At 40.9% G+C, this 16,916-nt stretch overlaps 1 protein-coding gene across 1 annotated transcript; it reads left to right on the top strand.

Moving 5' to 3' along the window:
- Window positions 1–1,779: 1,779 nt before the first annotated feature.
- Window positions 1,780–10,693, top strand: LOC123773298 (endochitinase). Its single transcript, XM_045766906.2, has 13 exons — window positions 1,780–1,935; window positions 3,051–3,126; window positions 3,265–3,470; window positions 3,987–4,152; window positions 4,773–4,879; window positions 4,978–5,093; window positions 5,337–5,463; window positions 6,145–6,339; window positions 6,466–6,544; window positions 6,950–7,100; window positions 8,551–8,617; window positions 9,795–9,953; window positions 10,249–10,693. Exons 1-13 carry the CDS (start codon window positions 1,924–1,926, stop codon window positions 10,579–10,581), a joined length of 1,794 nt encoding a protein of 597 aa, XP_045622862.2. The 5' UTR covers window positions 1,780–1,923; the 3' UTR covers window positions 10,582–10,693.
- Window positions 10,694–16,916: the final 6,223 nt, after the last annotated feature.

The following is a 16,916-nucleotide window of genomic DNA, read 5'->3' as shown; positions in this document are numbered from 1 at the left end:
TATTGTCAAGTAAATATGACAGGCACACTGCCACGATAGCCCACTAGGGCTCGCACAGTATGCTCAAGATGGCTCTATATACCCCTGGACTCGCACAGTATACTCAAGATGGCTCTATACCCCTGGACTCGCACAGTATGCTCAATATGGCTCTATACCCCTGGACTCACACAGTATGCTCAAGATGGCTCTATACACCCCTGGGCTCGCACGGTATGCTCAAGATGGCTCTATATGCCCCGGGGCCTACACAGTATACTCAAGATGGCTCTATATACCCCTGGGCTCGCACGGTATGCTCAAGATGGCTCTATATACCCCTGGGCTCTCACAATTTGCATAAGATGGCTTTAGAAATTTACCTAAGGGCCCCACTAGTGGCCTCGACGAGGACAGGAGGCCGGCGGCTTGTCGAAGGCTCCCCCCCCACCCACTTCCCCCATTGTTGTTGAGGATCTTTTTCCAACTGGCTTTTGAAAGGAAACAATGTCTTGACATTTACGGCTTCAGTAGGTAGGTTGTTCCATAGGTTTATGGGCGAAATGCATCTCCTGTTTAGTCCTTCATTGTGACTTGTTGAGCTTGAAGCCGTTGTCCCTTGTATGTGTTACATTTAACCTTTTAACAAAAGCTGTCTTGACTAATATCCTACAAGTAGTTCATTATTTTTAAAGGCCTCGGTGAGATATATATCAGCCCTGTTAAGTCTGGTTTGTAGTGTTGTCCTGTGGCCCTCAACTGTTCCTGGCATGAGAGTTGACCTACGTTGATTCATTGTTACATCAGCGTCAGTTCCCCAGATATGACCGAGAAACCAGTGTTTAATTTCTATCACTATGGGATGAGAAACGTTAATAGACTCCACAGACATGTAGGCTCTGCTAGAGTCAACCAGGGTAGATACTGGTGTGGAGACAGGTTGTTGATTTATGAAGCAAATTACCGGGTAATATTATACGTGGGACCACTTCATTGTTTCAATCGTAGGTTAGACATATATATGCATGATTTGGTCGTGTATAAATAGGCGCTGTCTCGTAGGAGCCAATAGTCCTACGGTTTTCTAAGTTTGCATATTCTTGTGATTTTAACTACAATAACAAACGATTGTTGGCTCATCAAGAGCAACTCTTTCATAAAATATTTAATTGCTTCAAGTTCTACATTAAACATACTTGACTCTTGGGGAAAAGCAACGTTAGTAAAAAAAAGGCTTCACTGCCCGTGTCCTTGGCGGACCACTTAAACTGTTCCACTCATGTACTGTAAACACAAATGGTTGACAACACTTCTTGTTTGATCCCAGGAAGATCAGTCTATATAGGGTTCCAGCTTGTCTCTAGTAATGACTTGTTTTATCACCGCAGCAATTTTCAAAACAGAAAACCTATTCAAAATACTCTGGGCGCTTAAGTGACTCCCGAGACCCTAATAACTGCTAAAATTAGGATTTTGAGGCACACTGAAGCACGCCAGGGGCAGCCATTAGAATAATGAAATTCGTGTGCGATGAAGACGATAGAGTGATAGGCCTCGTATGTAGCGAAGATGTAGCCCTTGTTCTTCACAAGGTACCTCAACTAGTTTATATTAAAACTTGACTTTAAATACTTGAACTGCGATGTGTGACAACACTTTCCCAAGAAGGTCTTCATTTTTTCTGATGTTAATGATCAGATATGTTAATCTTTCTTGTTATCGAGCACCAGACAAAAAACAAATTATCGATGAGGTTTGTTATTTGTAATCACAACAGATAGACGATGAAAAACAAGAGAAGTGCGATAATACGGCAGCTGATGAGATGGTTGCTTATATATTGGGGCCGACAGCTTGCTCGGTGGTCTTAGTCTGCTGGCTGCGCGCTGACAGACGTGTGTCCTGGGACTGTGCGCAGGTCCTCCCGCCACACTTACTACATCAATGAGTTTCAAGGTGGGATCAAAGATGTACTTATTTGACGCAATAATACGGCATTCCTCTTTACTGTTCCTTGACACAGGATAATTGTACATACATTTGTAACGTTAACCCCCCCCCCTTGTTTTGTTTGATTGTTGCCGCCGAAGGTGGCTAGTTTATTGTGCACCCCATACTCATCCTGTGAGCGGTAGCGCAAAAGCATTACAGAGGGCACAAAAGGTCTTTATCAGACCTCATCTTAGATTATTACATAAACAATTTCCCCCCCCCCTCTTGTCATCAGTCCTGGCCTTTGCAATAAAAACATTTGTAAAATTAATATTTACTAGGTGGACCTAAATGCATATACTCGGGACACTATAAACTCGGGAGTTTAGTCCTTTTCCTCACTTTTCTACAGGGAGGGAAAGAGGCTAACTATTCTACAAGGCCCCTACTTCACACACCCTCCCCACGCTGTCCACTTCAACCTTTCTCACATCCTACTCCTTTACACACCTACACCCTTCATATTCCTTCACCATCTTCTATACCCTTTCTCCCCCATGCTCCTTAAAATACCCCCAACCCACGATAATTTGTTATTTAAATTTAAAGGCCAAATCCTTTATGCGGCGCTCCAACATCTTCATATATACATAATAATATATACCAAATATGTGTAGGCTCCATAAAAGTAAATATATGGTAAGTTGTACTTTCAATATCGGCCTTGAAAGGACAAGTTACAATAATTGTGTTCGAGTGTGTTTATGTATAAGTGAGTGAAGTCGTACTGTTGTTGTTGTTTTAGATTTAGCTATTCAGAACGAAATGCCCATGTATCACGGACTATAGTAAAGTATAGTAAGTGAAGTCATACGCAAGTGGACGTATTGTGTTAATTTTTCAACCATCAACTACGTTACCGAATAACTAGGCAGCAAACTCGCCTTATACACCTTACCGCCTGACGATTAAATCAGACCTGAACGTTGTGAGGGTTTGCTGCTATAATGAGCTGTCAGTCGCTAGGCGTACAACCCTTTGACGTCTTCCCTAACATCACTCAGATGTTCTTACGCATTCCCCTAACACCACTCTGGTGTGATTACACCTTCCCTAACATAGCTCTGGTATGGTTACAGGCAGCAGTGGTGGGGGTGTTGGCGGTGGTGGCGGCTGTGGGAGTCTACGCAGAGCCTCGCTACGCCAGGCCTGGAGGTAAACTACTTTATATTCAAAATTACCATTTGGTTAACAACAGCTTCCAAATATACGTGCATGCAATTTATATCCACTGCCTAAAATCCTGTGATGGTAGTTAATATACAGGATCGGTAACAACATTTCCCACTTCAGATCATGAGCCACAGGTGTACGGCAGCAGTGCCCAGCCAGAGCGTCTGGCTCGACGGGTCTGTTACTACGAGACGTGGGCCGTCCATCGTCCTGAGGAGGTGCACTATGACATAGAGGACATCCCCGCTGACCTCTGTACTCACCTCATCTACTCCTTCTGTGGGGTTTCCAATGTTACTTGGGAGGTCATGGTCCTGGACCCTGAGGTGAGATGCTAACATCTTTCGTGGTGAAATGACTCGTTATATTAGACAAATCTTGTGTATATCTATATATCTTGTGTTATAAAAGATACGAGTCTCGTCAGATTGTGATGCAGAGATAAGTCTTACTGGGATGAGCGGTTATAATTTAAAGCTTATTGACATGGTATAAAGATGTGAATCTAAGGATTCATTAGGTTCTGCTTTATTCAAACTAACTAAGAGTTCATAACAATTCTAAATAAATTGCTCGAGCTAGAAACACAATAAATTTATATTTGATGTTTACGTCAGAAACAACTTACTTTTATTTTAATAAATAGATTCTAAATACTGAGGGGGGGGGGGGGGGTATTATTGAAGTTATTACCAAGAATTTCATTAGAATAGATTGTATGATGACAGGTCTTTCCTTGAGCGACTCTGCTGAATTATTTTCTTGGTGGACGAGCTAGGCGCCAGAGCTATGACATTCAAACGACCACATTTGCAATAGCTTTGTCTCTTGTGCCTTGACAGCTGGACATCAACGCCAACGGCTACCGTCGCTTCGTAGCTCTCAAGGAGAAGTATCCTGACTTGAAGACGATGATCGCCGTGGGTGGTTGGGCCGAGGGAGGCAAAAAGTACTCACAGATGGTCTCCGTGGACGAGCGCCGACACACCTTCGTCAGGAGCGTTGTCCGTGAGTACTGGTGATGCAGCCCGTCCTGTTGTTGTTTTAGATTCAGCTACTGGGAACAAAAGTTCCAAGTAGTACGGGCCATGGTGAGCCCGTAGTTACGGTGAGCCAGGTGACCCTGTGACTTACCTGACACAGGAGCGGGGCTGTGTGCGCGCAGCCCGTCCTCTCCAGTTGACACCTGTGTTGGGGCAGTTGTATTAAATTTCCCTATCCCAATCTAACCGGGGACCCCACGAATAGAGAGTAACAGCCCATCAATTTTGCGAGCCACTATGTTTTATAGTACAATACATCATATTTAAGCCATTGGGAATTTATCCGTCAAAATATGATGTACAATTCGAGGGGACAGGTTAGGTGATGACCGTGTACTCTGGATAACCTACATTGTCAGTACTCTCGAGGAGCCCTCAATGTTTGGACGGAAAACTTTGTATATAACCAATTAATGTTACTTGCTGTTATAATTAAGGATAAGCAAGAGAAGGTTGGACATATATATGGGTGAGTGTGGGTGGATATAAATAGGTGTTGCCGCGTACAAACCAATAGGTTTCCGCAGTCGCCTTTATTCTTAATTAGTTTTCCATAAACTGACGGCAGTAACAATATCCCCACAGAGCTGCTGACAGACTACGGGTTTGACGGGTTTGACCTTGACTGGGAGTACCCAGGAGCGATGGACCGCGGTGGTGCAATGGCTGATAAGGACAATTACTTAAAATTGGTAAGTGTTTATAGTTTCAAGTGAACATATCCTAATGTACCACCACAAATATTTCATGTTCGATCATTTAAATTTACTGAAACTATTTACAATTTTAGGTTCAAGAGCTTCGAGCTGCATTTGACTCGGTGGGTGCTGGGTGGGACCTGACGGCAGCGGTGCCTATAGCCAAGTTTAGGCTACAGGAGGGCTACCATGTGCCGGAACTGTGCAGGTATGTTGTTGTAGGAAATTCTCTCTGTATTATGCACCCCATACCCGTCCCGTGGGCGGTGCTGGAATGGGTTACAGAGCCATATAATCGGTCGTTTCACTTTTGCCGTAGGTTAACACGTTCCTCGCACTGACATATAATCCTTTTTCGTGTAAATTATGGCAAAAGGTTTTACATAACACCACTGTATCATTCTAAGTGTTATATCCACTGGAATAATGTTTTGGAGTGTACCACATACAGCCTGTTGGACGCCATCCACATGATGACATACGACCTGCGAGGCAACTGGTGTGGGTTCGCCGACGTCCACTCCATGCTGTACATGCGCCCCGGCCTTGACGAATGGTCCTACGAGACACTCAATGATGTAAGTTCAATTTATTATGGCCCACATAATCATCTTGTGGGCAGTGGCGGGAAGGTTAGTCCACGTAACAGGTTAAGGACCTAGAGCTCAATGCTCTAAGCAATTAACTTGCGTCCAATAAATCCTCCCCGGCCAGGATAAGAACCCAGGACAAATCGCTTGCAAAGGGCCGGGCGAGCATTTTAGTACTGTGCCACGGGAGACTGCCCTGGCACAGTGGTTAACTAGTATGTTAACTAATTAACCACTAGTTAGTCTAGTGAACTACTAGACTGGCGTTGTTAACTAGTTATAAACGCTCTTCGTCGACCACTCACATCACTAGTTAGGTTTTGAAGAAAATTTATGCTAATAATTATTATATTCAACACCGGCTAGTTGTCTTCACGGGCACACCCAAGGGTTCGGGAATATCGATAAGGTACGGCTGCTTTCCTCTTGGAAAATTATGTACAACCGCATATCAGTTTCATAACTAACAAAAACACAAACTAATATAGTTTCTAGTTTCTTGACAACGCCAACGTATAAATATAAATATATTGTACCGTAGTGGTAAATATTTATTTACCCAGTAAAAACTTTCAATGTTATAAATTTGGTTTACACAAACATCTACCATAATTCTTTGTTTATGTTTTTCCCAACTTCCTGTTCACAATAGTCTTCCCGACACTACAGAACGATGGGGTCCTGCTGTGGGAGGAATTCGGGTGTTACCGTGACAAACTAGTGCTGGGTACTCCCTTCTACGGGCGCACATACACTCTTGGTAGCCCCGACAACAACGGCCTCCACGCCCCCGTCAAGAAGTGGGAAGGCGGCGGAAAGCCTGGACCATACACCAACGCCACCGGAACCTTGGCGTACTTCGAGGTAATGCCTTTCAGTCGTACGTTTAATGCGCTATGCATAATCTTCTATCAAATATGTTTTGTGATAATTTGAGGTACACTGCTTGAGGATGATCACGTGACTAACGAAGGGTAACTCCTCTCTCAGATCTGCAAGATGATGGTTGACGACGCAGCCTGGGAAGACCGCTATGATGACGTCGGCCTCGTCCCATACACTACGAAAGGTAATCCAACGTCTTCGTTCTGAGTTTTAATTGTTATTTTATTTAATTGTTATTTATTTTAGATTTTCTTAATAGACAACAATGAAATCGAAAGCACTGACAATGAACTTGTGCCATATATCCAATCACTGTCTCACCAAATAGTTTTATATGGTTCTGATAATTAGCTTAGCTTTGAGGAGCCTCAGAGGAAGACTTCTTCAGGGTAACCTCTGGACTCGTGACCACTTTATGCTTTGTTATCAGAGAGAAGCTAGAACCTGCTAAATGAGACCGAAAGATTCGTGAGATTCATAAAGATATCAGAAAATCAGATTGTATATGGTGGCGGAAGTGGGTTAAAGCTAGTGAACCTGTTATTATGCTTTATATAATGTACGAAATATTAATGAGTGTTGCCGGCAGACGACCAGTGGGTTGGCTACGAGGACCCTGACAGCCTCAAGATCAAGATGGACTACATTAAGGACATGCATCTGCTCGGGGCCATGACCTGGGCCATAGACCAGGACGATTACCTGGGCTGGTGCAACAGAGGAAAGAATCCTATGATGACGTAAGATATATTTATATTAGATCCTTTGAATCTCTTCCAACTCTGAAGTCGGACAAAAGCTAAGAATGCAGCCTATCCTCTAAACAAAGGTCAAAAGTCTATTCCGAGGACGGGTTGCGTCAATAACGTAGTCAAAATGCTTGGCCACCTCCCCCTTTTTACAAATAATGTTTGATTTATTGCATTTCACTTCATGACCTTTACATTAGAACCAAAACACTAGACCTAATCTTCCTTACGCCTAATTATATATAAAACTACAATGTATAATATTCATATATATTTTAGTAAATGCCATAGAATAGAACAGCGGAGCATGGACGGGCCCAGCCAGAGGATGGGTTGTACTCTGGAGCGTCCACTTTATGCTATTAGTGATTGGTGAAGATTAAGCTACCCAAGAGGTGGCAGGGGCATGAATAGCTCCCAAGTCGTAGATTTGTTTTGGAAGTGACTGATCTTAGGTCGTAGTGAGGTGAACTGCCCATCATATAGGCAGTACTCAAGAAGGTACAAATAATTCCATTGATTGGGACAGGAAGCTTGTACTAAGGATTATCGAGATTGCCCTTGGATGCAACCCATAACAGTTGCTTTACTCCTAGATATATATTTAATTGCTAGGTGAACAGAGGCATCATGTGAAAGGAAACGTGCTCATCCGTTTCTTTTCTGACAGCCCGGGGATTGAACCCATGTCCCTTGATTGTGAGCCATGGACGTAGAGCACTGTGCTACAGTTCTCCCCGAACTACTGTGTCTACAACAATTTGAAATCTCACGGTAATAATGTTACAATACTAAGTTAATTTTGCAGTACAAAATTTGTTACAATGTGTCATTGGCTTTCTGGACACCAGTCTAACCCCCTCACCCAGCACTAGACCAAGATACGCGCTCTTCCCATGCTCAAATATACAAAATATCAAGAATTAAATTTATTAAGACTGTATGCATTGACTCCTGTAACGATTCATAATCCTAGGTTGCCGGGTTAAGAATATCTAATTACACCAGTTTATAACACTAAGCAATAGTAATTTTCTTATACCAAGACTCGTCTTAAGCAACGATTTAAAATACACGTGGTTGAATCTAAGAAAATAGTCTTTGGGCGGCCATGTTTCATCCCACGGAATAAACATTTCAGCTCAAATTCTCCTGTAGGTCAGAGAGATTAAAATACGAACTAGTGGGGCTTTCTTCCCTTCCAGCCTAATGAAATCGTCAATTTCCAGCCAATAGAGATTCACAATTTCCAGATTATAGAAAGAGGAATTTCACAAAAACACACGATGTAGGAGACGGAGGTTAGGAGCTAGACCTCACTTCCAGCAAGCAAACAAAATGAATACCATGCACTTGCTTAATAAATGGAAGAGGACTGGTGTGTGGTATAGCTGCCGACTTTGGAACAATGGTATCATGTTTGTCTTTTGTTATGTTGCAGAGTAATCTACGAGGGTATGAAGGACTATATCGTGCCAGTCTCTCCTACAACCACTCCCACGACAACGGTGAGTCCTTTAAGTTTAACGTCCAGTAGGAGTCAGGGTAAAACTGGCGCTTTTTTATACGAGAAAAATAAGACATAAGGCGAGTGATTTCAAAGGTATCAGATTCGTCATGGATTTTATCGAGGGACAAACGATTCAGACATATTGGCAAAGATTTCCAATCATCCTTGAAATCAGGATATTCTAGTGGGTCAAGTCAATTATTATCAAACCACATGAGAGGAAATGTCAACACTGGAGAAATGCCCAACAGACCACTGGAACATTGTCTAACACAGCAGTTACAAAGCAAATAGGATTTCAACCAAGATTCAACAGAGCAGTTGTTGCTAAACACATTAGGCATAATCTTACCGAGGCGAACACACGAGTCATAAATACAACGCCAAAGTAAGACAAAAACGAGTAACACTTAGTGGGCCAGCCAGAGGCTTAGGCCCCGCGCAGGAATACCCCTGAAAAAAAAAACTGACCAATAGTTATTCCGCACAATGCAAGTATAGAACATGACGCAAAGTATACAGAGGCAAAATAAAAGTGATTTTCAGTTACAAAAATAAATTTGACATTGTGTATCAGAGAAAAGATCATGTATAAAGCGTAGTTATTTAATCTTTATTAGACCCGCTGTAAGTAGTGCAAGGTGCATATATATCAGAGACAGGAAGGGGCCTGTAATAATGAACATAAAATGTCACGTCAGATAAACTGTAAGCAAATATGAACTTCATACAAGAACATAAGTGAAACCGATCAACATATTTTCTGATGATTCTGCTATAATTTATCCAATAACTGTGGCTATAAAAGGAAAATATTACATTATAGAACTTCAGTGCCTGTCAAACTATATAATTTTTGTTAATCTTGGTTCCTTTATATCTTAAGGGGCAATATCTCTAGCTTCTTTGCATGTTATAAAATCCCTTTTCTCGTATTTCCTCCTTCAGTTTTAATTTTAATTTAAGAGATCTCTGGTACTTATTTTCATGGAATACTAGACTTTAAAAATCTCTTTTCCTACAAATACGGCTAATACAGTGGTCACTTGCCCCCTTGGCATTTCATATTTAATGCTCTCAATGTCAATCTCGCTCTGTGTGAAGACCAATTCTAGCCTCCAGTGTGTGCATATACTAAGTAACACTAAGTAAACATGATAATTGTTGTTCGGCAGAGTCCTTGGTGGACACCACCTACTACCACCACCACCACTAGGGACCCCAGCGCCCCCACCACCACAACCACCACAAGGGACCCCAACGCACCCACAACTACGTTGGGTCCCGTAGACTGTAACGTGCAGGACTACTGGCCTCACCCTGACTGTGATAAGGTGAGTAACAATATTGCATCAGACAAAACGGCAATTCTCAGATACTTGCACTTCTCTTTTTCAATCAGACATGGAGTATTAAGAAATTAAGTCAAATTCACGCTATGTTACGTTCCTTCGGTAATACAATCAAGGCTTCAGGATACCACCATAGATCGCCTGTACTAGCGTGTATGTATATACACGCTAGTATAGCGTGTATATACATACACGCGTATGTATATAGCGTGACAACAAAACTTGCATAATGAAAGATATTTTAAAAAATGTGTAATGCAAGGAACATTTTTTTCAGTATTACTGGTGCTTCGATGGAGTGCCCCACCTAGAGGAGTGTCCGGCCGGTACGTACTGGAGTCAGGCCAACAAGATCTGTGACTGGCCACAGAACGTCGACACCTCTGACTGCAACATTCCTGCCCTAAAGAGAGACCTTCACCCCAAGGCCAACTCCAACATCGCTCCTCCTCAGGTCAAAGGCAAACCCGCTCCTGCTCACCCCAAAGTCAAGCCTGCTGCTCCTCAGCCCAAAGCTAAGCCCGCTCCATCCCACCCCAAGGCCAGCCACGACGCAAAAACTGAAAAGGCCCCACCTATTGTAAAAAGGTTGAGGAACCAGCTACCATAGCTACTATGGCGGAATATTGTGCTTTACTAGAGCAACTTTATATAATAAAAATGTACCTGCATTATGCTAATTCATTTATAAAATTAGTCTTAAAATATAAATGTTAATGTATTGCTGATAACTTTACTTTTCCTATATACTGAAATTTTAACACTAACAATTATACATGCATGTTTTGTTGGTCCTTAACAACTCTTACTCAAAACCATTCGAAAATTGAAGATTGTGGGTTCCGTTATGAATGACAGGGCATAAATGCGGGAAAGGAACATCTTTATGGGAGATGGGACATGCATGAACGACCTCCTTAGCAATCGAGTTCGCGAGTTCATTCAAGATAACACCAATATGACTGGTATGTAGCAAACTTCGATGGTCTTACATCTGCAATAGATGACACACAGTCAGTATTGGATTTTGAAATCCACAATGAGAAAGGAACGTTGACGCCTAAAAAGGAGCTGATGAAGGGCAAGAAGGACACACGTGCATGCAGATTTAGATTAGAAGGTGGAGGCCAAGAGGACTCTGGTAAGGGAAGCTGCACAAGCATCACAATTGTCAGACTCCAGAACACAGACGTCATTATATCATACTTAGGTGGGTTAGACCATATAAAATACACTTATTTACCAGTTTTGAAAGTTCTCCTACACCTGAAACCCAGAGAAGCTAGGTCATACAAACGTAGGTGGCTTTATCTCGTAATATGGGCAAACATCACGGAACAGGGTGACACAATATCAGCATTCTATCAATATATCTTGATAATATTAAATCAATGTGCTATCAGCTTTTGAAGATATCTTCGAGACTGACCACCAACTGACAAGCTCTCATACTAATGGTAGCTAGTCAAAATCTTATTTGTAGCTGATTGAAGTTACTGGTAGTTGGCCAAGGTCATATTCGTATATGGTCAGCCACACTAGCTTGCCAAGACTACTTGTAGTTAGCACAAGGTCACGTCAGCAATAAACAGACAGACTAAGAATGGATAAAATTCCTAAATTGGTCACAGGTAAGTAAATTGTCAAATACTTAAAAGTCTACATTAAAATAACACAAGATACAAGATCTTGTACAAAATACTTGGATACAAAATCTAAGAGGCGCTTAAAATCAGGAAGAGATCAGAAGAACAAAAAACTGATTTGAGAGCTGGGTAAGGGGCAGCAGAATACACAGGTGTAAACTGGGTAAGGGAAGGAGTTAAGGCTTAACTGGTAGTACATAGCTAACGAAGCTAGCCAGGGAAAAAAGGAGACCTTGTAATTCAAGAATTTTCTTTGTTTCTGGATTTGGAACACTATAAATTTTTAGGTAAACAATGGACTGCTCATCAAGCAGTGTTGACATGATTTGTAGCAGGAAAGGTGACAGTCGCCAGTTAGTACACAACTTGACCGTCTACATTGGCAAGATCTGGTTGACTACAAATAGGAAAACAGTAGGCCAGTTAGGGCTGACCTTCGTACGCCGGCCATATTTCTAACTGGTAGAATGTAGAATATTGATGAATGGATAGAAGTACTGTAATTCCGGAACATTAAGGATACTTCCTCCAAAACCCACGGTGGCTTGAAGGCCTTGGCTGTGAGGTGACTTCATCCTGGCAGTCATTTAAAGGGTTCCCCAAAGACGACTTGAACAAGGATAACTGCAGACAAGACTGCTAATGAATGTTTATGATAATTACTGGGTTGTCGTATCTAAACAAGTTGCCACATGATCAGTCTTTTATGTAGCTTTAATTTCGATAATATAGATACCTGAACATTGTAAACATAATTTAACAGATACCAAAATAACAACCCATCCTTCTGTTTAGATAGTACTTTTTGTAACTATGTGCCCATAACTTTTTGTAACTATGTGCCCATAACTTTTTGTAACTATGTGCCCATAACTTTTTGTAACTATGTGCCCATAACTATGTGCACCATAGTACAAACATTGAAAAACTAAGCAATTAGAATTTTGTACTATTCACTTTATAGTCCAAAAAAGGAAGCTAAAAGCAAACTTAAATATTCCTAGGCCTAGAATAGCACACACGTAGTATATTCTCAGGCCTCAGATAGCATGTAGTAGGCCTAGGAAGGTTACTTTAGTTTGTCTTTGCAACAAATGGAAAATCTTTTTCCGGTTTGTGCAAATTCAAAAGAACCTATTTCTACTTTTCTAATTGTGTTGTGCATCGGTATATGTACAATGGTCCTCATTGTTACTATAAGTACTTCCAAAACAGGAGGATGTCCTGAATATAATACCAGCCTTGACTCACATCTCGGAGGTCAACCTAACCCCACCGAACTGAAGAATCCATAGACAGCACAACCATGAAATTACTGTATATTTTCATGGACAATTGCAAAAAAACATTAATCACAGTGTTAAAACACTATTCTGGAGACAGCTTAGATACTAGTAACATTCCTGACACACTAAAAACAGCACAGACTGCACAACTGAAGAACAGTAGATGCAAAAAATTAGACAACTATGATATGTTTTGCATTCTTTGGAAGACATGTAATAAACAGAACAGACTTCATGAAGGCTTTCAACAAATATGACCATGATGTAAAAATTCCTTAAAATGAGCATGAAGCATTAACTGCAAACCTGTATGATGCATCTTTGAAGTCCTAACATACAGAACTTTTTGTAAGAACTTGTAAGCCAACAAAGTGCAATCAGGATCATCAAAATCTCGTTCCCAAAACACTGCACTTGCTCCAGTACTCTCTCTCGCTTTCATATCTCCAACTTCCAAACTGATATAAATCATGTCTTTCAATATGCCACAAAGAACATGTTTAAGAAAATTAAGTCCCAGATCCTACGTGGCAAAATCGAAGAAACTAAAACAAGAGCCACATACATCAAGTAGTCAGATCACACAATAGTGTAGAATGACAATCATGGGCTCAATGTAATGAAATGTCCTTTATTGTTTGGTCCCCTAGTGAACTTGACTCTGGTACAACCAAACCTCTTTTAGACCCTTCCATACTCTACTGGAGCCAGGACCACAATGTGGCCCACTACACAAGGGAAAGTGGACCAGAAATCGGCCACAACACTAGCAAAATCCATGGAAAGCATAAATGCAATAAAGCAAGAAACTACTACTTGAAGGAAATTAGGTAAACAAGGCAATTCATTAAGAGTGCACCCATGGGGGATTAATTCACAAAAGCAGCAGCACTGGCAATGGCAATATTGGTAAAAAAAATTAAGGAATATTTCAAGCCAAAAGTGTGGGGGGGGGATGATTATTTAACATGCATTATGAATATTCAAGAAATAACAATTTATAGATTGAAATGAGCATAAATAGAATGGTTGCTTGTCGTGGAAGGAAGGAAAGGGAAAACTCATTCTATATTTAAATTGTAATGACAATAAGACTACTGTTTAAAAGGTAGAAACATTGCTTAAGTGGGGAAATCATGAAATTTACTCAGGACCAGCAGATATATAGATATCAATACCTATTTCATGTGGTGTGGAGGATTAGCTCAAGAAAACAGGTGAGTATGGTACAGAAAAGGGTTATGATATTAAATAGACATTAAATAAATTGCCTGTCCATTCATTACATCATTTACAATACATTATATAACATCACATTACAGCAGTCATCCATCAATCAAGGGCTGAAAGGCAGGACCCAAGAGGATGATGGCTCATCCTCCACAAATACAACTAGACCAGTACCCACAGCAGCAACTTGCCACATCATAAGACATTCAGAGAAAAAATAAAGGAAGTGTAAAAGAAACAGTACCAAAAACTGGAGCCAACTCAGTCATCTGCAAAATTTGCATTTGGTGGTGCATTATAGCAAAGCTGAAGTGGCAGGTCTTACAAGGGTCAAGCATGGGGCAGGGATGGTGCAGACAGATGAATATAAAATAACCAAGACATCACAAAGTTCTACAAGGACTGATGTGATTAAAGGCTAACTAACAATGTCTTACCTTTGGATGTAGAAGAGGTTTTCCTCTTGTAGCTGGGAGATGGAGGAGCAGAGTGCAGGTGCATGACCAGGATACAAATGTCATGGAAGTAAGCTGTTATAGCAATTCAGGACGGGTACATTGGCACTAGAATGTGAGGCAAGAAGTGATAGCCGAGGTATTGCACGAGCAGTGTCGGCATATGTTAGCGAGGCAAACTTGTTTAAATTTGTCTCACTTCAATGAAATTGTCCTCAAGTTAAGTCGCAGGAGGGATTGTTGTAATATAAAATGGTCAAGGTGTTAGAATAAGTAAAATGAATGCCACAATTTATGCAGTAAGCTAGCCGGCTTGCACAGGTCGATTTAAAGTGGCTGGACTTACCACAGCAGGGAAAAAAAAAAAAGATTCACAAGACTCCAACAAATTGGAATACTAAATGAGAAACATCCAACAAGCATTGTACAGGCATGGAGGTAAAAATTCCATCATAACATTTAACTTCTTCCCAGGAGGAATCACCGAGAATGAGAGGGCTCTACCATAATAAATAATGTCGCTGTCATAGTATCAAGATTGCAAGAACACACTAAAAGGGAATATTCCCTACAAGCCCTGCCTCCAACAGATAGAGAACAATGACATTTTCTCATATTTAAGAGCTCCTTACTTCTGGTAATTGTCATGAAGCCTTATTAAGCCTACTGGTACTGGGATTTAGTAGCACTAACATTCGGACTGAAAGGCAACATTAGTAACTGTGTAATTTGTCAATATACAGCATCAAATCTGCTGTAACAATCATGTAAAAAGTAACTAACGTTCATGAAAAGTTACTTTGCTCTATACAACATACCGGGCTCAATATTAAGGACGCCAACGTCCCCTCCCAACCAAAGTAGTAGTGAAACGAACGTCAGGGCAACAGAGGAGCAGACCAGGCTATTTCCAGAGGGTGGAGCAGAAGCAATCATGTCCATAGAAGTTATCTGGAAGCAATTGTAGCTATAAACAAAATTTATTTCAATCTTGAAACTAGAGGTATTCAATGCAGTGCTGCAAAGTGGAATAAGAATTTTTGGCAGTGTCAAATTTCTTTACATTAAATGACTGAGTTAACCTAGCATGACAATATGCCGGAAAGTTTAAGCTTATTTTTTTTTCAATTTTGACAACAGGATAAATGCAATTGGAAATATGTCTTACAGGACAACTTTTATTACTGGATTGCTACCAACTATACTTTCAACCACAGAAAAAAGATTGAATATATTAGCAGGCAGTAGTCATGAAAGAAATAGGATAAGAGAGCACGCCTGAATGCAAGATTTCGCTGCTTTACCAGTCATTTCATTGGATACAATACCATCACTACGTACCCAGCAAACTCCACGTGTTAGTTTACTAAAAAGATACTAAAGTCAATATTGAAAAGCCAGTAAAGCTACAGTAAAAACAAAAAATCATGTAACACACTGAGGAGTAGTGTTATTTTGGAAAACAACCAACAATTAGTACAATAAGGGGAGCATCGGTTAAGGTCCACTGCACAACCCGCAAACACTTCCTCGTGCATGAGAGGAACAGATTTTCCAGTCAAGATGTGTGCCCCTGGTTGGCCACACACTAGTCTCAGTGCAAATGAATGTGAGGCATACATATAATAAGGACTTTTCCTAAAGTTCCTATTAAAGTGGCAGGAGGACAAGTAAGTATGTATCAAAAGCAGGCATGAAGCCGGGAAGACTATGTAGCACCATCAAATGTGCGGAATAATCAGAGGGCGCTAAATATCACTAAGGATGTCAATATGAGAACAAAAATGCATAAGACGAACGATATCAAAAGCATCCAATTCACCAAGAATTTTATCGAGGGACATCCACAGAGATAGGTCATAAAGATAGTGCTGTACAGTAAAGTATCTACAGTAATAATCTAGTGTATTAAGTTAATACACAAAGTATCAACATTGTATCTACACCTGAAAAAGTTCATCAATTCACTCTTCAACAGTTGCAGACTGCATTATTAATGACAAGATAGAAATCAGAATAATGACTTGGTTTTTGAGAGATGGGATAGTTACAACGTGCCTCTTTAGTGGCAGAGTCTACAAGGTCATTAGAGGCAACACTAATATGACCAGGAACCCTGCACAAACAGACCATCTCAATTCTACTAAATATGAAATTAACTTAAAAAATACCTAGGTACAAATTTCCTTGGCAAGAGTTGCAGGCGGCTGGGCTAGACTAGCTGTGCCAGTGGTCCATGCAGTCTCATACTTTGGCAATGCTGGTTGTTTTCTGCTACTTGGTTTGCTCTACCTGCCAAATGTTCTATTTGTATTTTCATATTTTCTA

Source organism: Procambarus clarkii, chromosome 89, assembly GCF_040958095.1.
Source record: "Procambarus clarkii isolate CNS0578487 chromosome 89, FALCON_Pclarkii_2.0, whole genome shotgun sequence".
Classification (NCBI taxonomy): domain Eukaryota; kingdom Metazoa; phylum Arthropoda; class Malacostraca; order Decapoda; family Cambaridae; genus Procambarus; species Procambarus clarkii.
The sequence above is the reverse complement of the archived record's forward strand: the minus strand, read 5'-3'. Positions and strand labels throughout refer to the sequence as shown.

Bases quoted from the DNA above. Each gene is read 5' to 3' on its own strand.
- LOC123773298 (XM_045766906.2), top strand. The intron at 3,127-3,264 runs GTAAACTACTTT...TTCCCACTTCAG, and splicing joins TCGCTACGCCAGGCCTGGAG to ATCATGAGCCACAGGTGTAC. The intron at 3,471-3,986 runs GTGAGATGCTAA...GTGCCTTGACAG, and splicing joins TCATGGTCCTGGACCCTGAG to CTGGACATCAACGCCAACGG.